Source organism: Monodon monoceros, unplaced genomic scaffold, assembly GCF_005190385.1.
Source record: "Monodon monoceros isolate NGI ecotype Baffin Bay Population unplaced genomic scaffold, NGI_Narwhal_1 Super_Scaffold_15, whole genome shotgun sequence".
Lineage (NCBI taxonomy): Eukaryota > Metazoa > Chordata > Mammalia > Artiodactyla > Monodontidae > Monodon > Monodon monoceros.
The window spans coordinates 88,193,489-88,218,174 of NW_021703771.1; the positions used below are offsets into that span (position 1 = coordinate 88,193,489).

The window sequence follows — 24,686 nt, forward strand, 5'->3', positions numbered from 1 at the left end:
TGAGGTTCACAAATCTATAAATTTCATGTATTTTTGAAAAGTTGAGAAGTAAACACTCTTTAGTACATGTAACAAGCTATTCACAGTAAAGAGCAAATACTAAGGCCAATGCCACGTAAGTTTCAGTTTCGTGTTTCGCAGCAACCCAGCTGTCCCACGCAACATCCCAGATCCATCTGCTGGCAGTCTACGAGAGAAATGTTTAGAAGACCCACTTTAGATCGAACATGTTAAGTAGTAATTTTTAAATCTATACAATGTTTGATACTGTTTAGAAGATGCATCACTATCTCAGAAAGTTATATTTTAAAAGTAATTTGTCCAATTTTCCCTTTGCTGAAAAGACTTGACAGTGATGCTTCCTGGGTCCATCTTTTCTTTTCCTGGAGCTGGTAAGTTATCTAACACAGAATGACCCTCCCTTAGCAGAGAGTGTCTGGGGGCAGGGACAGGAGGCACTCTGTAATCTGGGTCTAGCAGTTCTGCATGCGGTACTAGTCTGCGGTGTTATAGTCCGTAATAAGGAATTATTCTTCCCACCCTTAAAAGATTTTCGACCGAAAGTTTGTCTTGAAATTAAAAAATGGTATTGACTCTGTGAGCAGGCTGTTAAAAGAGAAACCCTAATTCCTTGCTTCACCTTCAAAGCCACACATAATCTTTTTCTGTGGTGGCTCTAAAATGGTCAAAAACCCTCTGTGGCATCTCCCATCAAGAGGCTGTCTATTTTTCCACCCTGTGAATATGAATTGGCCTTGGGACTTGCTCTGAGCAAAAGAATGTAACACTGCAACTTCCAAGAAAGGCCTTAAGAGGTCTTCTGCTCTCACCTCCTGGAATGCTGTGAGGAGCCCCACATGTAAGGAAGCCCATTCAGTCCACTGGAGGATGATGGCTCCTGTGCAGGGGGACCCAGGTGCCCCAGCCAACAGCCAGCACCAACTGTCACACCTGTGAGTGAGGCTGTCGTGGATGTCTAGGTCCAGCCGAGTCACTGGATGGCTACAAGTGCATCCGTGAGACCAGCAGAAAATCCAAACAGCTAATCCAGGCTAAGCTGACCCACAGAATGGTGAGCAAATAGGCTGCTAAATTCTGGGGTGGGGCTGCCTAAATACACCACAACCTCTCTGGTTATTAGTCAAGCACAGCGAGTTCGCCCATCTTAGCGTCTCTGCGCTCCATGTTTTCTCTGCTTGGACATTCTCCCTGATCTTTGGCACGGCTGGTTTCTTCTTGTCATTCAGACATCAGAGGCCCTTCCCCGTCTCCAGACAATCCCAAGTAGTCACTCCGTCCGTGGAGCACTCGTCACCATCTAGAAGCGTCTCGCTCCCCGAGTGTGCACGTAGGCTGTGGTGTAATTCTGTCCTCCCCAGAGCCTTGCTGACTGCCCTGTGGGCGGCAGCCTTCCACCCAGCCAAGTCCTCCCGCCAGGCTTCCTCATGGAGCCCCTCAGACTGTCCCACCCCACACACTCACGCTCAACTCACTAGAAACGCACACAGCTCTCGGGGTATTGCACTCTTACTTGTAAGTAATAGTAATAAGCCTTTCTCATGTAGGAATTGCTCAATAAATATTTATTGAATAAAAAAAATGTCTTTCTGTTTATTGAGGACTCTGGGCTGGGCACTCTGTTAAGGATTTTAATATGGATAAGCAAGTAGGTTTTATCATCCCCATTCTACAGAAGAAAAAACTATGTCCAGGCCAGAGGCAGTGTGTGTTGCTGCCAGGATTCATATCCAGGCCAACTGGACGCTAAAACCTAGGCTATTACATTCTCCACATCACTTTATTTTCTTACACTCTAAATTGTGTTGTTTTATTTTCTTGACTGGAGTAAAAACTCCTTGGCAATCATGGTCCATGTCATATAATTTTCTGTATTTTCCTCAGTACCTATACCTATTATTTAGTGCCCTAAATCAATTTACTGGTTAATCAATTATTAAATGACATTAAATTGTCAAAACTGTTATGGTCAAGGAACAGAATACCATACAATTTAATAAATTATTAACGGAAAATTACCATTTCTAGCTTAGTATTTTTCAAATAATTCATAGTGAAAGAAAATATAGTTCACATAATTATCCTTTCAGTCAAGATGTACCTCAGGATCTGGAAGTGCCTTTGAGACATTGCAATAAATATCAAGTCACTTAGAGGGGAGACCTCATAGTTGAACTTTGGTAGATGCTGATCAGTGAGGTACTTACATTGATTGCCTGACCCGTCTTTTGAATGAATAATACTTTTATAATGAACTTATAACGGTGGAACCCAAATTCTTTGACTGCTAACAATATGCGATCTGCTAATTCAAGCGACAAATGAGAGAGGACTTTGTCATCATATTTGACATCTTTAAGATTTTCCTTTAAAAAAATTAAGAAAAATGTTTTAATTTTCAAACCAAATATTTTCTAAACAAAAATTGAAGTAGAAAATGTGTCTGATTAATACATATAACTTTTTGAAAAATATACATATTTCTAACCAAATAATATTAAATGGTTGATATCTTTACCAATTTATTTCAATAATAATTTTGAAGAAAGTTTAGTTTTATTTATTTACTTATTTTTTAATATTTGGCTGCATTGGGTCTTTGTTGCTGTGTGTGGGCTTGCTCTAGTTGCAGGGAGCAGGGGCTACTCTTCGTTGTGGTGCCCGGGCCTCTCATTGAGGTGGCTTCTCTTGTTGCAGAGCATGGGCTCTAGGCATGCGGGCTTCAGTAGTTGTGGTGCATGGGCTCAGTAATTATGGCTCACGGGCTCTAGAGCACAGGCTCAGTAGTTGTGGCACATGGGTTTAGTTGCTCCGCAGCATGTGGAATCTTTCCAGACCAGGACTTGAACCCGTGTCCCCTGAATTGGCAGGTGGATTCTTAACCACTGCACCACCAGGGAGGCCCTAGTTTGGTTTTTAAATTATGTTCAGTTGCCCTTCATTAGCAACCCTTAAGCTTAAGTTTTCCTTTACTAGATTACTGTGCCAAGCAGTTATTAGGGAGACACAAAAGGAATTTTAAAACAAAGCTTCTGGGAATTCTTAGGTAGAGAATCTTAAATGTTTCTCAAATTTATGTATTTGCTAAAATTCAGGAGCAGAGCCTGCATTATGTTTTTCCTGTCTCTTTTTTTGGCCACGTGGCACGTGGGATCTTAGTTCCCCGACCAGGGATCAAACCCACACCCCCTGCATTGGAAGGGCAGAGTCTTAACCACTGGACAACCAGGGAAGTCCCTATTCCTGTCTTCTTGTCTCCACAAATTAAAGGCCACTTCTTTCTAATTCTGCTTCTATGGCTTCTCACTCTACTGCTTTTTTCTGTGGCCTCCAGGAGAATATCAAGGAAATCAAAGATTTCTCATGTTTGTTACTAAATTAATATATAGCTGGGGGCAAGCGGGGAGACAGATGTGGGCCATGAAGGACTACATTTTCCTACAAACCATAAGCAGACCTGAACCAGCTGGTGAGCAGGTGGGGCCTGGCTTTGATTAACTGACTCAGACCAATGATAAATTAACCAATGTTCTGAGTTCTAATGACAACAAATGGATGCCTACCTGGTAATTTTATAGGCAAGTAAAACCAAATAAATTACCCATTTTTTGGTTTTGGTTCCCTTCTAGAATGCTTCTGGATCTAAACTGGGTCTAGAAGAATTTAGTTCCTTCAGGCAATTGGCTCAATCTTTTGGACACTTAGCGACATCCATTCTCCCTTCTGAATCTGCCTAAGAGATCCCAGGCTTTATCTACATAAGTGTTCATTTTTAATAAATAAAGAGCACGTGCTATAGGAAGATACATATAAGCTCCATCAGTATATACTGTTTCTGTGTCTAGAACTGTGTTCAATGTTCCCTAAACGCAAAGGAAAATCCCCGGCCTCTCTATGACCCCTAGCCTTCCACCTATATTTCCAATAAGCTGTTCCAGGCCCCATCATGCTCAATGCGGTTCTATAAGCTATCACATGCAAACACAATTTGAAATTCTACTATAGTCAATAAACTTGAACTCAGTCTATGTGGTAGGGCTGAGTGACACACCAAAATGTATACTCAATCACAAATGTTTGCTATTAGTGTTTAGATCAGAGAATTAATAATTATTTTATTGTATTGAATTTATTTCCTGAAGTTATGAGCCACAATATCTTTACCAAATATTACCTGATTATTAATTCAGCTTAGAAATGTATCTATGTCTATGGTGGTGGAGGGAGGTTGGAGGGTGGGTTTCCTAAATATTCTTCTGTATTAATAAAGGTTAATTCATTTAAGAATTAACTTTGATACAATTAAAGGGCCATTAGTCATTTATACAGAATAAACTAAACATATGCTTTCTTCCCAATAGCTAGCTTACATCAGTTATTACTAAAGGAGTGCATCTTGTAAATTAGAGGTGGGGGAGGGAGATTAGGCTGGGTAGAGTCCCACAAAAGGAATCTGGTCATCAGAAAAATCCTGGGTGCCTGGTGCCCAAAGGTGAAAAGGGGATTCAGAAAAAGTGGTCCCTTAAACAAACATTCTATAATTAAAGTTTTTAATTTGGCCCTTTATTAGGAAAGATGGTGAAGGGAATTCTTTCCATCTGAACCATGTAGTCTTCAGATACCAACACTAGCATAATTAATATTGGTATTCGTATTACAGTATTAATTTTGTAAAATTGAAGAAGCTTTGTTGGACTAGCCTGAAAACATGTGTCTGAGTTTCAAACTGTCTTAAATGAACTTTAGATTCCAGCTGGTTTAATGAAGAAGAAAACCCATGCATAAATTGGGGATTGCCTGTTCTTAAGATGTTTTAGTGTCGTCATGAATCAATTTTTCACACATACTCAATATGGGTTTTTTTATTCATTCCTCCAAATATGGGAGACACATGGAACCTGAAGGATAAATAATTTATGGATAATTAAGAATTAAATGAAATAGCAAAAGAATATTCCTTTTGGTCTAGCTTTAATCATAGCATCAGCATGAAGATTACTGAGTATGACTCCAAAGTACTTTCATATTTTCAGAGATAAAAGCTACAAAAAAATCAATCAGGGTAACTATACGGCCATAAATCTTAATATAGTTTATCAAACCCCCAAAGCTAAGATATTACTATCATATGTATCTATCAACCTACCTTTAATATCTGCTGGACTTTCGTTTCTACTGAATAAGCCTGGAATTTTTTCAATGGCTCCATTCTATATGAATTAGCAAACTTTAGTTTTGCCAGGGCACTCTTCCATTCTTTACCTATGTCAGCAATTGAGTCATCAAATGGTGGCTCTACGTACTGAACATCATGAATTGATTCTCTCAGTCTTTCTCTTAAAATCTGTGCATACTGAAAGGAGGGAGAGAGAGACAGAGAGAGAGAGATTACTTTTTTAATTGTAAAATGAAATTCCGTTTTTAAGAACCCTGGTGCAATGGGACAGGACTGACACAAAGCTTGGAAATCCATTATAAGACTTCAATGATTATGTGGTTGCTAAATCCTAGATTCATTTCTGGCTATCAATTTGGTAAAAGAAGAAAAAAGAATATAGCTATCATCTATCTATTTATCTATAAACAGAAATACACACAAACACAAATTTGAATGCATATATTTAGAACATCCATGGAAGATGCAAAAGAACTAGAAACAAGAGTGGCCCCTGAGAGGGCAACTGAGTGGCTAGAAGACTGGTATGTAAGGAAAACCTTTCATGTTCCCTACCCTGACATTATGAAAATATTATCCTTTATTGTCTTCTTATAATTTTAATTATTTTATCTTTGAATAAATAATACAATTATTTACATAACACATTTCTAAGTCTTAAATTAAAAAGATAACAAAAGTGTATTGATTTGGTATATACATCTTTCTGTGCTTTTTACATTCAACATTTATTGCATGACATTCAACCTGTCTTAAGGAACTACTTATTTAGCAGCTACTATGGTTCAGTTAAGTACTCTAGGCTCTGAAGTTACAGTGGTGAACTTCATTATAATAACCAGGAATTAATTGTTTTACTTGTATTAACTCATAATCAAGGACTCTGCACTCATGGAGTTATCCTTCTAGTGGGGAGGAGGACTGACACACAATAAAAACATATATGGGGTAATGAATAAGCCAATTTAAATAGTGGTAATTGCTATACAAATAAAACCACATGACTTGATAGAAACTCATCATGAGGGCCTAATTTGGACTGAATAATTGGAGAAGTCCCTTCCGTCCGGTTTGGGCTGAAGTCTAAAAGGAACAGGAAATAGGAAGGACAAAGAACATGTTCTGAGAATAGACGTGTGTTTGGTGTGTCTGGATCGTTTAGAGTGAGGAAAATAGTAGTAACAGAATAAGGTTAAAAAGGTATCATGGGGCTTCTCTGGTGGCGCAGTGGTTAAGAATCCACCTGCCAATGCAGGGGAGATGGGTTCGAGCCCTGGTCTGGGAAGATCCCACTTGGCGCGGAGCAACTAAGCTCATGCGCCACAACTACTGAGCCCGCGCACCTAGAGCCCGTGCTCCGCAACGAGAAGCCACCGCAATGAGAAGCCCACGCACCGCAATGAAGAGTAGCCCCGCGCGCCGCATCTAGAGAAAGCCCACGCATAGCAACGTAGACCCAACGCAGCCAAATATAAATAAATAAAATAAATACATTAAAAACAAAAAGGTATCATGTAGGACTAAGAGTTTGAAAAGGAATTTGAAATTTATTCTCAGAACAGTGAGGAGCCAGTGGAAGGATTTAAACGGGCAAGTGATATTTTCTAGTTTACAGTTTTAAAAGATTATTGTGGCTGCTGTATGGTGAATAGATTAGAGGGAGATCAGGGTCTGAGGTAATAATTTATAGTTTAAAATACTTGTTTACAAATAATGTTAATGATAAATAACTTCATAAGTGTACAATAGCGTTTCAAACCAGGAACATGGTTTGCTTCTGCATTTACAGAAGAACTTTTATTTACAATTAATTTTTTATATTACAAGAATTTCTTTCAATTTATTCTGAAGCATTAATTCCTTTGATATTCTTTCAATGTCCCATTTAAGGTGATTTAAAAACACATTTTATGTTTTTAGGAGTTGTATAACATAAAAATACCATTGCTCCCTACTAAAATTTTATTAATTTTAATGTTTATTACATCTTGATTTTCCTACAGTCCTACATATTTCTATCACTCCTCTTCATTTTTCACACCTTACTTCATAGGCCAGTAGTTTAAAGTGTATACATTAAACATCATATTCCCAGGAATACTATGGGAAAATATTTATTCTCTACCATTGATGTTTCTATGTGGCAGAAACTGTTATGGAGCAATAGTTCCCCTTCTTTGCCCTCTGATTTGTTCCTCTCTGAGGGAGTTTATGTGATAAGCAAGTTAGGAAGAGGAAAAGCATGTTTAGTGCAGAATCTCCCCACCTCTCCTCTTGACATCTAATTATAAGTAGTACATATTTTCTGTTCCACCACTGCATATGCTTTACAGAGATAGGACATCATCTTAGATATATGTCATCATCCAGCTAGACCCATGACTGGGTGAGCTGCTTTAATTTAGGTAGAAATGTTACCAATTTCCATCCTATTTTTCATCCCTAATGGTTTGTTAATATGGTGAGTTACATTGATTTTTGAATGTTAAACCAACCTTGCATTCCTGGAATAAACCATACTTGAGCATATTATTATTATTATTTTACTGAAGTTTGTACCTTTTAACCCCCTTCACCCATTTTGCCCACCCTCCAGCCCTTTCCCCACACCCCAACCTCTGGCAACCACCAATCTGTTCTGTGCATCTGTGAGCTTCCACATATAAGAGAGATCATATGGCATTTGTCTTTCTCTGACATTTCATTTAACATAATGCACTTGAGACACATCCATGTTTTTGCAAATGGCAAGATTTCACTCTTTTTTGTATATATACACCATATCTTCTTTATTCATTCATTCATCATTGGACATTCAGGTCATTTCCATATCTTGGCTATTGAAAATAATGCTGCAATGAACATGAGGATGCATATATCTTTTTGAATTAGTGTTTTTGTTTTCTTCAGATAAATACCCAGAAGTGGAATTACTGGATCACATGGTAGTCCTATTTTTAACTTTTTGAGGAACCTCTCTACTGTTTTCCATAGTGGCTGCATGAATTTACATTCCCACCAACAGTGCACAAATGTTTTTTCTCTACATCCTCACCAACACTTATCTCTTGTCTTTTTGATAACAGCCATTCTAACAGTTGTGAGTTTTGATATGAAACTTTCCTGATGATTAGTAATGTTGAGCATCTTTTCATGTACCTGTTGGCCATCTGTATGTCTTTTTGGAAAAATACCTATTCAGATCTTCTGCCCACTTTTTTCATCAGATTTTTTTTTGGAATTGGAATTGGAATTTTGATAGGGATTGTATTATATTAAATCTGTAGGTTCTTTTGATACTATGGAAATTTTAACAATATTAATTCTTCCAATCCATGAGCATGAAATATACTTCTATTATGTCTTCAATTTTTTTTCATCAATGTTTTACAGTTTTTAGTGGACAGGTCTTTCACCTCCTTGGTTAAATTTATTTCTAAGTATTTTATTCTTTTTGATGCAATCATAAATGAGATTGTTTTCTTAATTTCTCTTTCTGATAGTTCATTATTAGTACATAGAAACCCAACAGAATTTCTTATATTGATTTTGTGTCCTGCCACTATACTGGATTTGTTTTTTAATTCTAATGTTTTTTTTTTTTTGGTAGACTCTTTAGGATTTTCTATATATAATATCAAGTCATATACAAAAAACAACAATTTTGCTTCTTCCTTCCCAACTTGAATGCCTTTAATTTCTTTTTCTTACCTAATTGTTCTGTCTAGAAATTCCAGGACTATGTGAATAAAAACAGCAAACGTGGGCATCCTTGTCTTTTTCCTGACCTTACAGGAAAAGCTTAGTTTTTCATTATTATGTTAGCTGTAGGCTTTTGATATACAGCCTTTATTATGCTGAGGTACATTCCCTCTATAACCACTTTGCTGAGAGTTTTTTTAAAAAACCATAAATGGGTGTTAATTTTTGTCAAATCTTTTTGTGCATCTATTTGAACGATCACGAGATTTCTATCCTTCCGTCTGTTCATGTGGTGCGTCACACCGACTGATTTGCAGATGTTGAACCATCCTTGCATCCCTGGAATAAACTCCCTTTGATCACGGTGTATTATCTCTTTAATGTGCTATTGAATTCAGTTTGCTAATATTTTGTTGAGGATTTTTCCATCTATGTTCATCAGGAATACTGGCCTATAATTTTCTTTTCTTGTGGTGTCCTTGGCTGGTTTTGGTACTAGGGTAATGCTGGCCTTGAAAATCTGAGTTTGGAAGTGTTTCCTCCACTTCTATTTTTTTGGAAGAGTTTGAGAAGGATTGGTATTAATTCTTATTTTAATATTTGGTAGAATCCACCAGTGAGGCCATCTGATCCTGGACTTTTGTTTTAGGTAGGTTTTTGATTACTGATTCAATCTCCTCACTAGTAATCAGTCAATTCAGATTTTTTCTTTCTTCATGACTCAAGTCTTGGAAGGTTGTATGTTTCTAGTAGTTTATCCATTTCTTCTAGGTTGTCCAACTAGTTGGCATAGTGATCTCTTATGATCTTTTGTATTTCTGTGGTATCAATTTTAATTTCTTCTCTTTAATTTCTGATTTTATTTATTTGAGTTTTCTCTCGAGTTTTGGTCAGTTTGTCCCCTCTTCTCACTTGGAGACTCCAAAGACAATAAAAGTTTTGCCTGAAATTTTCCCCTAGCTCATGTCAGATTTTCTATTGCTGTCTCTAAATTCACTAAGCCTGCTCTGCAGTGTCAAATCTGCTGTTAATTCCACTGTTTATTTTACATTTCCAACTTTATATTTTTCACCTGTAGAGGTTTGATTTGGATTTACCACGCTTAATCTTTTCTGATTTTTTAAAAAAATATTTATTTGGCTGTGCCCAAGTCTTTGCTGCAGCAGGCGGGATCTTTGTTGCCACATGCAGGATCTTCAATGAGGCATGCAGAATCCTTAGTTACAGCATGCAGGATCCTTAGTTGTGGCATGTGGGATCTAGTTCCCCGATCAGGGATCGAACCCGGGCCCCCTGCATTGGGAGCATGGAGTCTTAACCACTGGACCACCAGGGAAGCCCCTCTCCTCATTCTTGAACAGAACATATTAACTCTTTTATAATATCAGTATTTTATAACTGCTTTAATGTGATGAAAACTAATATAATACAATAACTTTTATAATAACCGCTTTAGTGTCCTTTTATACTATTTCTATCTTTTTATCATTTCTGGGTGTTTTGTTTCTTCTCTCCATTTTGAGTTGTACTATTCTACTTCTTTGAAGGTATGCTAATTAAATATCAGATATTGTGAATTTTACCTTCCATTTTTGCTGTATATTTTTGTATTCCCACATGCATTCTTGAGCTTTCTTCTAGAATGCAGTAACTTGGAAACATTGTAATCCTTCTCAGACTTATTACGAGGCAATTTAAAATCCAATTTAAGCTTTGATAGGCTGAACTAGAGAAAACCCTAAGTCTAGGGTCTTTTTCCCCCAATACTGAGACAATACACTTCTTAGCACTCTAACCAATGCCCTATGATTTACATGGTTTTCCATTCTTACTGGTGGGAAAAAAAAAAAAACTATTTTGTGTGAGTCCAAGGATTTTTTTCTGTTTCTTTTGGGTGGTTCTTTCTCTAGCCACACCTGACTTCCTCACCAGATGCGCTGATGTACTAAGCTGAAGACTTGAGGAAAATCCTCTGCAGATCTTGGGAACTGTTTGTACAGCTCTCTCCTCTCTAATACTCTGCTCTTATATCACCCTGACCTACCCTGACTCCCAAATCATTCTCAACTAAGGGAGACATCTCCATAAGGTATGGGCTGGAAGCCCTCACCAGGCAGTACATTAGGGGAAGTCTTGGGGCTCACCTTCCTTGTTTGTCATCTCTCAAAGATCACAATCCTGTCTTGCCTTACATCCAGCCAGTGGAAATAAGTACTTCATACATTTTGTGTCATTTTCTGTAGTTTCTGGTAGGAGTTGGCTTCTAGCAGAAGTCCTTAATCAGAAATAAACCTGCTGTTTTAATCATCTGTCAGACTGCTTCATGTTTTAGTTGTGGAAGAGAAGCATTATAGCTCCCCAAACCTCTTAAAAATGAAATCTTTATTTTGTTCTTTTTGATTAATAGAATGCTTCTCCAGGGTACTGCCATCTTCTTTTCCTCTCACAATACACCCAAGGGATACAACTATATTATATCATTAATAGTGGCTCTCAACTGCAATGAATTCATTGGGGATAGGGCATGCATTTGTGGCTTAAAAATAACAATCAGAGATTCTAATATGCTGAAAACTCACATCTCTGCCATTTCTTCCATATATATATTGGCTTTCTGACTTAGTATTCTCTTTATTAAGAGTATTTTATCTCTTAATTAAGGAAAAATCTTTGTAGTCACTTCCAAAACTTAGAAATAGGCTTTAAATATGAAGAACTTTTTGGTATCTACTAAAACAATCTGAGTTTAATTATTTAACCTATTGATATGGCATTTCCTTATGTTGAGCCTACAATCCTAGAAAAAAAAGAGCATGGTCATGAGATGCCATTACATTAATGTATTTCTAAAACCTGTTTGCTAGTATTAAAGATTTTCAAATGTACGTAGACAAGCGAGACTAACCAAGTTTTCAATTTTCGGTAATTTGTTTATGGTTTTGGAATCTTGTTAACCATATACATAACTAATTGGACAGATATGGAGTAGCTCACAGAATGGAAGAGAAGCCTAAAGAGTCTGACGCTTGAGGCAGTTCAGTATGCCGCCTTCAATTTAAATTAATCTCAACCATTTTCTTTAATTATTACAGGAAGAGTTCATCTAATCAGCCTAGTTTTGGTCTCATCCTCACCACAAAGTTAAGGAAGGTGACTGACAGTCCCACCAAAACTCTATCCAATAGGGAATTAGTTAATTCTCCAAAGGAAAACTGAGTTGCTACTAGTAGAAGAAAATAAATGGATGCACGAGAGAGAAAATCAAAAGACATTTATAACCATTAAATTGTGTGTCCTAATCAGGATCATGAGAATAATCGGCTACCTGAAAGTTAGGAATGACTAATTAGTGACTCACTGCCCTCAGGCACATTTAGTGAGCATTTGTGAAATCTTTTCTCAGTCTCTTCCCAATTCAAATTTCTTACCTGTAGAAGCCCAGATTTTAAAGGCTGCTATGGTTAATCACATTCATAGCAAATAAGCAAGAACTGCCTTGGTCCATTCCCCCTTTCCCCAGATCCTGGCCTATATACCAAGTGAACCTATCTGTCGTCCCCTCCTTTTGGATTCAGACTTCCTCACTTTTCAAGACTTCAGATCTTCAGTAGACAGTAAGTTTATAAAAGGCACCTCAAAATACAAATATTTTTCATTACTGCAGGCAACCTATTTTTTTCTCAGACTTATTACGAGGCAATACAACAAAGTTTCTGGGAGCATGAATTTAAAATCCAATATATTAAGGTTTCTAGCCTTGCTGTGCTTTTGCTTGGTTCTGAGAACTTGCCCTATTTATTTTTCCTCCTTTTGTTTCTCTTTCCTCTGTAAAATGTAGACACCAAAGAGCAGCCGTTAGAAACTGAAATGTTGCCATGACTTTTTTGGGGGGAGGGGGGTTGGGAAGGATTCTGTTATTTGAAATAAGGATCTTCAAAAATTAGTGTTTTGGGCTTCCCTGGTGGCGCAGTGGTTGAGAGTCCGCCTGCCGATGCAGGGGACACGGGTTCGTGCCCCGGTCCGGGAGGATCCCACATGCCGCGGAGCGGCTGGGCCCGTGAGCCATGGCCGCTGAGCCTGCGCGTCCGGAGCCTGTGCTCCGCAACTGGAGAGGCCACAGCAGTGAGAGGCCCGCGTACCGCAAAAAAAAAAAAAAAAGTGTTTTGCCTATTATCTCTCCTTCATCCTGTTGATTATGGGTCCCATGAAGTAGGTATGAAAAGAAACAATTATAGGCAAGTGGACCAGAAGTCCCAGCTCTATGATTACAGTTTTGTACTGTAATGGTTTTCACACTATGCTCATACAGAAATCATGGTGTTACACCACCAATAAAACTGAATGTCATTTTGCATTAATTTCAGACAGTAAGTTAATGAACAGAATTATTTTCAATTTAACTTTCTCGTACGTTCTTCAAATAGTGAGGCTGCTGCTGTTTACAAAAAGTCAAAACATCTCATTGTTCTGCTTGGTATATCCAATCCAAATATTATTATTATTATTATTTTGAAGCACAGCACACATACACCTACTTCTGGCTGGTAAAGCTGCGGTTTGTGTGGTGGCACTAAACACACTAAAATTACGTATTTCTGGGGAAAGCGCCTCTTAGGAAACCTGAGCTGAACAAATCTGAAGAGAACTGAAGAAGCTGTTTCAGTCAGCGCGGTGGTCTAGGGTCTACGCCACAAAAGCCGGAGCTCTGCAGCCTAGGGGCTGGCCCTCGTCCCGAGTCTCCTCACTCACTGCCTCCTTCTCGAACATGCTAGGCCTCCTCTCTTTCCGAGGCGTCATCGGCGGCTGCTGAGACGCCGCGGCCGACGGCGGTTTCCCACCCCAGCCCCGCTTCTCCATCGCGCAGGCTCTCGCGGACGATTTCCGCGACAGGGTTTCGCTCGCGCCTGCGCCGCGGAAGCCGGAAGTGCGCCGCAGGGAGGGCCGTGACGTGACGTGACGTGGCATGGCGTGACGTGACATGGCGTGGCTTGCGTCATCCCTCGGCGCCGTGGACGGGAGCCGTAAGTCATGGAGGTATAGTTGCAGTCGCCTGTTCTCCTGAGCGCGCCCCTCGGGGTGCGGCGCGGGAAGCGCCGTCCGGGCCGCAGCCGGTGCCGCGGCGGAGGGCGGCCGTGCCTGCGCGGGGTGGCGCCTGCTGGATCCGTCCCGCCCCGCCCTCCTGCTTCTTGGCGCCGCCCGACCCCACGTCGTTCCTGGGGCTCGAGGTCCCGGCTGCAGTCCGCGAGGACGTGGTGTGGGGGCCGAGGGGACGCCTTGCGTGCGTGTGGAGGCTCTGTGGCCGCGACAGCCACGGCCCGAAGCTGTTCACCGGGGCCGGGTCGTGCACGCACAACGCGCCGTTGGTTATAGTTTTTGTTCTGACTGGCTTTCGCCCCTAAGGGAAGTTTTCGCTAGGTGGTACCCTGAGCAGTGTGGGAAGTTTGTGTAGGAATACTCGCCTCTGGCTCACATTTGCAAGTCAGAATTACATTGGACATTTTGAGGCCACTTTGATAACGTAAAACTAAATCACAAGGGTCTCATTAACTGACCGGAGATCGGATTCAGTGGGGTTGCCTCAAAATAAGGATTTTACTTACATTCCTGCCTCAGGGAGTTCAGTGTCAGTCATCTGTCAGCAGTTTTAGCACTCTGCTACTTTCTGAGTACTATGTGCTAGGTGCTTTTCAAGTATTATCTCTAATTACTGCAACCAGAGAAGGTGATAATATTTTGCACCGCTTTACAGTTAAAAGCCTCGGGTATGTTAAGTAACGTTTTCAAGGCAAGCGGTAAAGAGTCTGAGAAAGGATTCAAACTCAGATCATTCTAGCTGTCAAGCACAGGCCGTTTGCACTACCCCATGCTGCTCTGGACAAGACACTGAAGTATCAAAAAGGGCGTGGGAGGTGCACACACGTGTACATAAGCATGCAGGGTTTCTGGCTTCTAGGGGGGGACAGGCATGTTCCTGAGTGTAATACACAGGATGATGTATTTATTGTCATGAGTGACAATCAGAGCATTGCAGCATCTAATGTTTGTTGATTTGAGGTTGGATTTTATTGTCTAACAGAGTATGGGCTTAAAAGTTAACCTAGAAGCCAACTTGTAGAATTGTATGTGTGTTGGTAGGGGCAGAATATAGCCATTGCTCAGATCTGAAGGTCTTGGAGACTTGGAGGGGTGTATTGCAGCTCAGGGTAGGAGGAGCCAATCATTCATGTAACTCTTATTTTTCATTTATTGTGTGCCAGGGTCTATGCTGTGTCCTGGGGTTACAGCATTGTATAAGGCGTGGTCTCTGTGCTCTAAGATCTTACTGTTTGGTTGAGTCTGAGGGACAACTGTGTCGATCCAGTGCCTACAACCAAAAGAGACCCTTTTTACAACTTCAGGTGCCAAATCCAGGGCCCACTCTGCTAGTGGAGTAGATGGGCTTTTGTGCAGAAATATCATTTCTGCCTGTCACCTGTCGCTCCAGAACTACAGCTCATTCCTTTAGAGTTCGAATCCTTTTTAAAAATGCAAGGAGTCCCTTCTGATGTGAATATGACCTTTTAGAGTTATATTTCTGTGTTAGTCCAGAGACAAACCACACTAGTTTTTGCACTAAGATAATTTGGTATAAAGAGTTAACTAGGTAAAAATTGTTAACTAGTTATCTGAAAGGATAAAAAGAGATCTCTGCAAGTAGTATTGTGGACACGGCAGCTGCGGGAAGCAGTCACTCCCCCTAGGACTGAGGGAGCTAAGGGAAGTGGTCGGAATTTTAGAGTTTAGAAACTTAGAGGAGGGCCCCTGCCTGGCTGAAACTCGGGGGTCTAAGGAGGAAACTGTGCTGCCCAGCTACGTGTAAGGGCCTGGCAAGTCTGGGAAGCAGAGTTCTGAAGGGAAGGCACTGACGCATGGTGTTGTCTGTGGTGGGCATTCGGTGGTAAAGCTGGGCCTACAGGTGTCGGGAAGACTGCAGACTGAGTTCAGCTGCTGCTGCAGGGCAGTGCTCAAAGGAATAGGAAGCGCACAGGAAGCCCCAGGCTGCAGGCAGCGGGAGCAAGTCCCCTCTCCCCTGCCATCCCGCAGTGCTCCTAGGGGTGTGCACCGACTGGCTGAGCAGGTGTCCCACAGGACCACTGAATATTCCACGCAAGTCTCTTGGGCAGCACCTCACCTACTAGGGCCTGAAAGGATTGGTTGACAGGCCTGAGAGGGGGAAGTGAAGCCTTTGGGGACAGGAATAGCGGACAGGATAACAGGGTGATGCTGACCGGGATGGAGGAACTTAAGCTGGCTGGCTTCCAAATCAGGGAGCTGCCAGAACTTACTGATGTTAGAACACAGAGACCCCTGAACTTGATACATCACATAAAGACCCCAGGTCAGTTTTAGACCTAGAATGTGATCTCTTTGCAGGTTTATAAGATGAGCTTCGTGTAATGTCGGGAAAATTATGAAAATTTGGTTTTATTTCATCCTTCATGGAAAAGCAGTGTGGTTTTCTGCTTTTTACACCATATAGGGAGGCAGAGTTAAGGATTTTGCTTCTCTTTTAACTCATTATGCTTGATTTTCTGTTTTCCCACCCCTCATTAAAAAATGCTTATTTTGATAACTTTGGGATAGCAAAAGAATGCTGAAAGGAATAAGGCACTATCCATAAAATATACTGAGCTTCTGTAAATTCTTAAATACTATGATTAATAAAGTAATTAAAAATCTTTAAGCATTTACTTGGAAATATTTGCATAAGTAATCTTAGTTAACATTTAATCACAATGTTTTAATCATATAGTTCTCATGACATTTGGAAAGTGTGTTAACGCAGTAGCTATACCTGAGTATATTCTATACTCAGAATAGACAGAATAGAATTTTCATGTGACTTAAATATATACTAAAATTAATTTTTACTTCATGTTAAACAGTGTTTTATGTTTTATATTTCAGATATTAATAGAGGATCCTATTACTACGTGTCTTTCTCCTTCAGTGTATGATATGATTTGTAAACTTGGGTTTGAAGCCAGAGAAAATTGCGATATCAGTAGTATTGTAACTCAAAATGGTGAAGTATGCTGGACGACAATTACAGACTGTGTGGTTTATACAGAATCAGGTTTGTACTTTCTCTGAAGCCCAAATGCCCGTCAATACTGTTGCATTTAAAATGTCTTGACCTGTAAAATTTCCCTCTCTGCTCATTGCTTTTTGGGTTAGGAGATGTTACAGTACAGCCTTAATTTGAAAGAGAAAAGGAATCGATGTGGCAAGAGGGAATGAGGCAGAGAAGCATAGGAAAGTTAAGGGAAAGCTGGGCTCTGAAAACCAGGTGTGAGAAGGAAGGGGTCGGGAGGCAGTGAGGGCTGAGGGGCTTTCAGCTTACGGCCTGTGATCCAGGTGGAAGAGGGAAGAAGATAGAAGTCATATGAATTAAGGGTGTAGAATGACCAGTGATATATACAATTATTTTAAATGTCTTCCAGTCATTCTTGTATGTCTTTTGAAGTAGGGATGTGGGATGGGAAAAATAATAATAATTGTAAAAATTATAAGGGAATGTGCTGTGGCCCAGCAATTCCATCCAGGAACGTACAAGACAGGCCCAGTCACAGGTATGAACGTGTGTTTGTGCCAAGTTACTGCAGCATTTTGTAATAGAAAAGAAAGAAAGAAAGAAAGAAAAAACATTGGAAATAGCCAAATGTCAAGCGGTAGTGGATTGATTAAATAAATTATGGGAAAAAAAAAAATGCATGCAAGGGAATATTATGCAGTGGTGAAAAAGAGTGAGGAGGCCCATCTTTCTGATCCAGAAATCTCTCTGAGCTGTATGGCTGAGTGAAAAAATAGGAGGAGCACATACATGTATTATTTGCTTGTGTATGTATAAATATTTCTAAATACACCCAAGGAATTTATAACAGTAGCTGCTATAGGAAGGAGAACTGGTGGCAGGAGGGAGACTTTCACCGCTTTATATTTTTTGGTCGTGAACCATGTGAATGTTCAACCAAAACTTATCAAAAAAACAAAACCAAAAATTCATATTCTAAATACGTTCCAAAATAATAATAATAATTATTAATAATGTCACTGGAAATCTCATAGTCTAATAATGTTACATTAAAAAGTCAGGTTAAAATATTATATATAACAACATGAAGCTGATTTTGTACAAACTTATATACAGATAAAGAGATTGAAAAAATGAAAAAATATTTGAACCTTTATTTTTCAAACTCGCTAATGAGAGTTTTTCTTTTATAAGCAGATAAACGCTATGTAACTTATTTTCAACAACATGAGTATCTTTATTGTAAGTCCAATTATAAACTGGTTGCCAACTTTATGGAAATTTCATAATTAAAGCCCTTTTTCTTTGATGATTTAGGCATTTGCATCACACGATGTGGAGCTGTGGTACTAACTTGCTTTCTTATCCTTGAAGCCCAGGGTCTGGATTACCAGGGAAGCGTGAGGCTGCTGGGCCCTGTGTGCCAGGCTGTCCACTTACATTTGTCGTCTCTGACCAAGGGGCAATTTGAAACGCGATATTCATCGGGGTTCCAGTGGACAGGTGTTCCAGAGGTTCGGCTTTTGAACAACCTTTAGAAATAAAAGACTTCAGATTCCACTTAGAGGCCCTTATTACTTGCTGATTTTAAAGGGGTCTCCTCCATCCTCTGGGCCCTCAGCTGTAAGAAGGCTTGAGTGTTGCAAGGCAAAGTTGGAGCTGTTGGCAAAGCCCGCAGAGCCTGAGCTGAGACATCCTTTGACCAAAGGAAGTTTTTGGATGCAGTGTCAGGATTGGGGTTTAGGGACGTAGGTTGGTGCATGGGTGCTGGTTCTGGGACAGAGAAAAATGGACAGCTCCAGAAAAAAAGAAAGACTGTACAGACTGGTAGTAAGGTGTTCTTGAGACGGTGGGACTGGGAGACCGGAGGTGGGGATGCTTGGCTTGTTGAGAGCAAATAGAAGGGAGGAGGAATAGCTTGGGGCCCAAACCTTGTTTTGGATGGCTTGATGGTTGGTTTGGTGGTTGGTTCAAACCAACCATTTCACTTGGAACATTAAATTATTACAGTAGAGCAGTAACTATAAAAGAGTCTAATTCTAAAATACTTTGGATTTCCTAATGGAGGGTGGAAGGGTGTTCCCTTTTCCCTGTGTAGTAGCTCCCTTAAGTGGCAGGGTGAGCTGCCTTATGTTTACCTATTTTTAAGAACTAATCAAAATGGGAAATAAGATTAGGTCAAAATATTTGACCTTTCAATTTACAGTTATGCCAGATTTATTGCTTTTAATAAACATTTAAATAAATAAAGAACTTTCCAAAAACTCCTTAGATATTGAACGTCTAACGAGTTAAACATCTCTCTGATTCTTTGGATATTGTTATATAGAAAATGTTCACCTATACCAAAAAAGTCATTAAAATATGCCAATTGAAATCATCAGAGGTTTGAACTTCATTAATAGAACTGTGCCTCTGAGAAATAATACTTATTGAACACGAATTCTAACATATGTCTTATTCTAAACAGTTATTTCCTGAAATGTTTGATGCCTTGGGAAGTCTTCAATCTCTTGCTATTTCTCTTAGCTTAATGAAGCTGACATCATGTCTGGAGCGAGCCCTGGCTGACGTAAGTGTGAGGACTCTTTCGTTGTTGGTCCAGTAAAGTATCAGAAAGAACATTAACCTGTTTTGCAGTTTAGCTCAGATTTCTTGATTTTAAGTATTGTTTTCCTATACAATCACTTAGCACAGATTTTTAAAATATTTTTCTTTCTGAATGATTATGAGATCAAAAACGTCGGTGTCTTCGGTACTTTTGTCCTCTCATTTGTACAGACACTTGCTTTATGGGCGATTTTTTTGTTAACATCATCTGACTCATAATACGATTGTTACACAATATTTGTTTGAATTTTAGGTGTATTTACTGATTAGGAAGGAATGCCCCTTTCTTTTAAGAGATCTGATTGCATCTGAGGAGCTCTCTCAAGTCTTTGGGCAGTCTGTGGTAAGCTTGTTTGCCTAAACCTGATGGAGTAGACACAGCGCAAAACAGTCGATGTTAGCTGTACTGCTGTTCTTCAAAAATTGATGCTCTGGGCTTCCCTGGTAGCGCAGTGGTTGGCAGTCCACCTGCCGATGCAGGGGACACGGATTCGTGCCCCGGTCCGGGAAGATCCCACGTGCCGCGGAGCAGCTGGGCCCGTGAGCCATGGCCGCTGAGCCTGCGCGTCCGGAGCCTGTGCTCCGCAAAGGGAGAGGCCACAGCAGTGAGAGGCCCACGTACCGCAAAAAAAAAAAAAAAAAATTGATGCTCTGTTAGGAAAAAATTAATTTCAGTGATTCAAGCATATTTTCCTTTCCAGCCAAAAGACACACCTCCCTCTTGTCCTGAGTGTTAATGTGGTTTGATAATAGCCTCTGGTGTGATGACTGCTGGTGTGAGGGCCTCAGGTCTAAGAGCCTCAGGTGTAGTAGTAACCTTTGATGTGATGACCTCTGGTGGGATAGCCTCTGATATAATAACCTCTGGGGGGCCAGGCAAATGAGCAATTTGAAGTCTTTTGATCCACTGATTATGTATTAATTATAATGCTAATTCTGCAAGTTATAGATTGTAATACTTATTCTAGAATAAAGTTTTAACCCTTTAAAGAGTGATATTATAGTTTTATTATTAAAAAGATCAATATTTTTAACATCCGAGAAATTACACCTTTTGCAGCTGTTCAAACTTACTGTGGAAAAAAAATTTAGATGCCAATTTAAAAGCATGCAGAGCTATGTATGTTTTCAAATCTTCTAGAGGCTACATGATCAAGATCGTTTAAGACCAGTGAATAACCTTCAGGCAATTGAATAAGGCCGGGCTGAGGTGAAGGGGGAAGCCAGGGTAGTGCCAAACCAGGAGGACACTACAAACAAGACATTAAGAAATCCGTTGTCAGTAGAGCTTTCCCACTCTTATGGTGGTGGTTCCTTACCCCTTGTCAGCTTAAGGATTGTTTTCTTTGGTGGAGAGTGTGGAGGGAAATACAGACTGCTTGGTGTCACGCTGAATTCTTAAGTTCTGTCGTTTTCTTCTGCTCTTTATTTTCTGCCTGTGTTGTGCAGTGAGCCTTTTGCCTACCTGCAGCCCTTTTAGCTCCCAGATAATTTTCCTAGTTGATTCGCATGTATATTTCTGATTGCCCAGATGGTATGAACAATTAATTTAAAATAATACTAAATTTAAAACAATATTAAATTCTTAATATTATAGTCATTAACATTTAATTAAGGTAATAGTAAAGTATTTAAAATTAGTGTGAGAGCCAAGACTTCCCAGAATAGCATCGAAGGACCGGCTGTCAAGCTTTTTGACATTGAGTTGAAACCCCTGTTTATAAACTTCCTGCCCTTTGAGGGAAATCCAGAATGCATCTGTTTCCTCTTCCCAGCGAGTCTTTAAGTTGTATGAAGACAGCTTCAGTCCTCTCCTGAGTCTCCTGGAGGCTCAGCTCTTCTTTCATGTGACGTGGGGTTGGGTTCTTTTAGTCTCTAAACGGCTTCCGTTTTTCTGAATCTCCTCTAAGGTGTGGTGCTCCAGACCCAGAGGTAGCTCATGGAAAGGTATAGTTATTGCAGTTTGATAAGCAGGGTCCTTGTATTGGGAGGGTCTTTGCTTTGTAGATGGAGGGACAGAGCAGGTGAACAGTGAGCTTCAAGTCAGAGAAGAGGCTGGAGCCTCTGTGGTCTGGCTCTTCGTCACTGCCCTCTGTATTTTATCACGAGCACACACTGCTTACTGTGGAGTTTCTGTTTATCACTTTCTGTTTTGTTTTATCTAGATACTGGCCATGTTGATGTATGGTATGAAAGCAGTGTAGCCTGGGTGGCATCTCATCCCTCTTTGTGGCTTTGTGGCCTCTGAAACCTTGGTCTCACCTCTCCTTGCTTACATTTTTCTCTTCTGCATAGTGGGAATAATAGTACTTTCCTCAGAGGTTGTCCTGAGGGTTAGTGAGTAACAAATAAACACAAAATGTGTCTGACATGTTGAATGCTCAGCCAGTGTTGGTCTATTATTATTGTTATCATTACTATATACCGTTGGTTCCATTAATTCCAAGAAGAGAGCTCACATAATCCCAGTGTTGTATTGGTTTACTCAGTGACCCGGTGATCTGCCCCCTCACTACCTAGATGGACGTGCTCAAGGTCTTCGTGGGCTCTCCGTGTGGACTCAACCTTCGCAACGTTCTGTGGCACGGCTTCGCGGCACCTCAGGAGATTCCTCCAAAGTAAGATGCTGGGGGAGGGATTCTCCTTCTTTTTTGATATACTTAAGAGTTTGTTTTATTTTGAATTTCACATCAAGGAAAGATGTATTTTGAGAAGAATGAGAGTTTGGGGACAAGATTTTGAAGATAAAACTGAATGTTAGTGGCAGAATGACTGGCGTGATAGGGTTACGATTTCACTGACTTGCGCCCCAGAAGCTCAGGTGGTGACGGGCACAGCGCCCTGGTGCGTGGAAGACCCGAGGTTCAAGCTCACAGGTTTCTGAGATGTCACTGGTCCTCCCGACCACTGCACAGCTCCATCCCCACAGCCCGTGGAGTTTCCTGCAATTTAATGCTGTTTTATTTTCTTAATTTTAAACTTTTTGTTTTTGAAAGTAGAGCTTTTTATATGTGTGCTGAGTTCATTTTTCTAATGGATCTCTATGGTATTTTCCACTAGATACTGTTCAATGATGATATTGTTGACAGCAGGATTGGGTCAACTACTAAAGGGTTACCTTCAACAAACTAAATTCACATTGGCACATCGACCTTTCATAACTCTTACAAGCTTAGAGGATTTGATCGTTTTCCCTGGTAAGTACCACATGCCACATTTTTCCTGAATATATCTCTGTAAAGATATTTATAGAGTTATTAAATAGCATTGAGACTTGAACTCTGTAGGTGGAATAGTTATTCTCCAGGGGCAAGATGCCTTTGAAAGTTTCATGAAGAACCTCTTAAATTTGGCCACATCAACCCTTACCTCTTCCCACAGTGCCCCCAGGGTTATCTGAGGGCCATGGCTACGTGACTCAACGTTAATGATAAAGTTAGTTCATCGTGCAGATATGTTGGCATACAAATGGCTTTGGACCAGTTTGTAACGCACTTTCCCTTCTCCTTTTAGCTCTCGTGTCTTTGTACTCATAATCCTTAGGCCAAAAGTACCACTAGCATAAATGTTCTCCTATATCATCTTTTGTTTTCTTTTCATGAGAAAGCCATTTACCAAATTAGTGGGGTTGGGGGACACAGGACTTTGAAAGAGCAGTTAAACCATGTGTTTGCTCCAGGCTCATTCTTTTCCACTTTGGCTGAAGTGTTATGTCTGTATTTGCTGATGTTAATCCTGGAGGGAACAGTACAGATCATCTTGGTCCCAGCAGCCTTAGCCTTTTTGTATCATGGATCCTTCTGGTAGTCAGGTGACTGCCAATAATGTATATACTCTTTTTTTTTTTTTTTTTTTGCGGTACGCGGGCCTCTCACTGTTGTGGCCTCTCCCATTGCGGAGCACAGGCTCCGGACACGCAGGCCCAGCCGCTCCGCGGCATGTGGGATCTTCCCAGACCGGGGCACAAACCTGTGTCGCCTGCATCGGCAGGCGGACTCTCAACCACTGCGCCACCAGGGAAGCCCAATGTATATATTCTTTAAGACTTTATTTTTGTAGAGCACTTCTGAGTTTACAGCAACATCAAGAGGGAGGTGCGGAGATTTCCCATCCACACCCCCCCCGCCCCCCCGCACAGCCTCCCCCATTATCAACATCTCCCACCAGAGGGTACATTTTTTACCAAGGATAAACCTACATTGACAAGTCATAATCACCTTAAGTCCATAGTTTACCTTTGGGTTCACACTTGATTCCTGTATCTTCTGAAGATATTTTTAATTTTCTTGGTCAGTGTGGTCAGCTTGTTGACCCTGAACCCCTCTACTCAAAGTTGTTGTAGCTTAAAGAGATGTAATTGCCCACGTTCCCTTTTTCCAAGGGTGCCTGTGGTCACCTGCAACCCTGGCGCTAGTTCAGGTGGTCTCACACTTAGGTGGCACGCTGCCCAGGGCCCACGGCTTATTTTCCTGAAGAGTTCGGCTCAGTGGCATCACTCCCTAAGTGTGTTTACACCTTGTTTTTCAGTTGATTAGTGTGGTTGTGCTTAAAAATATTTGCTATTTTTACAGATGTTACTTATGAGGTACTTTCAGTATTAGAAGAAGTGATGAAGAAATCCACTTTTATACTAAAAATCATGTTGCCATATTGGGAAGTTGCATTACTCAACTTCAAGTCTCACAGGTACCTGAAGTGTGGCATTACATAGTGGTCATTGGCAGCTTGGAGGCCAGGCCTTCTAAAAACCCTAACCTTTCTGCTTTGTCGCTATTGGAGTTGGAGCAGGTAGGAGCGGGACTGACTCAAGAGCAGACCCGAGCATAGAATATCTTCATATAATTAACTAAAAGGCATCTTGTAACTGTGTTTTAAGCATTATTTTTTGTACTGTTTTTGTACAATTAATAAAGACAGTTATTTTTTATTTAACTAATGAATTTATTTAAAAATTAAAAAAAAATTTTGGGCTGCATTGTGCAGCTTGTGGGATCTCAGTTCCACCATCAGGGATTGAACCCGAGCCACAGCAAGCAGTGAAAGCCCGGAACCCTGGCCACTAGGCCCCCAGGGAGCTCCCTGATGATTAGTTTTCAGAATCAACTT

The 24,686-nt window shown here is 40.4% G+C and overlaps 2 protein-coding genes across 8 annotated transcripts in view; one reads left to right on the forward strand and one right to left on the reverse strand.

The window, feature by feature from the left end:
• TCTE3 (t-complex-associated-testis-expressed 3) lies at positions 1–13,758 on the reverse strand. The gene is made up of 4 exons (XM_029224163.1): positions 13,646–13,758; positions 5,165–5,371; positions 2,226–2,384; positions 1–187 (listed from the first exon to the last, which is right to left on the reverse strand). The coding sequence occupies exons 1-4, from the start codon at positions 13,751–13,753 to the stop codon at positions 77–79; spliced, it is 585 nt and encodes a 194-aa protein (XP_029079996.1). The 5' UTR covers positions 13,754–13,758; the 3' UTR covers positions 1–76.
• Positions 13,759–13,849: 91 nt separating this feature from the next.
• The window catches only part of ERMARD (ER membrane associated RNA degradation), a 31,581-nt gene continuing 20,744 nt past the window's right edge, over positions 13,850–24,686 (forward strand). Inside the window, exons 1-8 of one of the 7 annotated variants that reach the window (XM_029223473.1) lie at positions 13,850–13,930; positions 16,844–17,012; positions 18,345–18,484; positions 19,441–19,542; positions 19,834–19,923; positions 22,101–22,198; positions 22,641–22,777; positions 24,152–24,266. In XM_029223473.1, the coding sequence (XP_029079306.1) occupies positions 13,925–13,930; positions 16,844–17,012; positions 18,345–18,484; positions 19,441–19,542; positions 19,834–19,923; positions 22,101–22,198; positions 22,641–22,777; positions 24,152–24,266 (857 nt within the window). In that variant the 5' untranslated portion in view covers positions 13,850–13,924. Of the gene's footprint in view, positions 13,931–14,061; positions 19,543–19,833; positions 19,924–22,100; positions 22,199–22,640; positions 22,778–24,151; positions 24,267–24,686 lie in introns of those variants that run through there. The other 6 variants (XM_029223474.1, XR_003793660.1, XM_029223472.1 and 3 more) reach the window with 6 other exon arrangements.

What these genes read in the sequence shown, in the direction of transcription:
- TCTE3 (XM_029224163.1), bottom strand. Translation starts at nt 13,753, where the DNA reads ATGGAGAAGCGGGGCTGGGGTGGGAAACCGCCGTCGGCCGCGGCGTCT. An exon ending in AAGTCCAGCAGATATTAAAG is followed by an intron (nt 2,385 to 5,164) that starts GTAGGTTGATAG and finishes ATTTTTTTAAAG; the next exon opens with GAAAATCTTAAAGATGTCAA. An exon ending in AGACGGGTCAGGCAATCAAT is followed by an intron (nt 188 to 2,225) that starts GTAAGTACCTCA and finishes TTTCTCTCGTAG; the next exon opens with ACTGCCAGCAGATGGATCTG.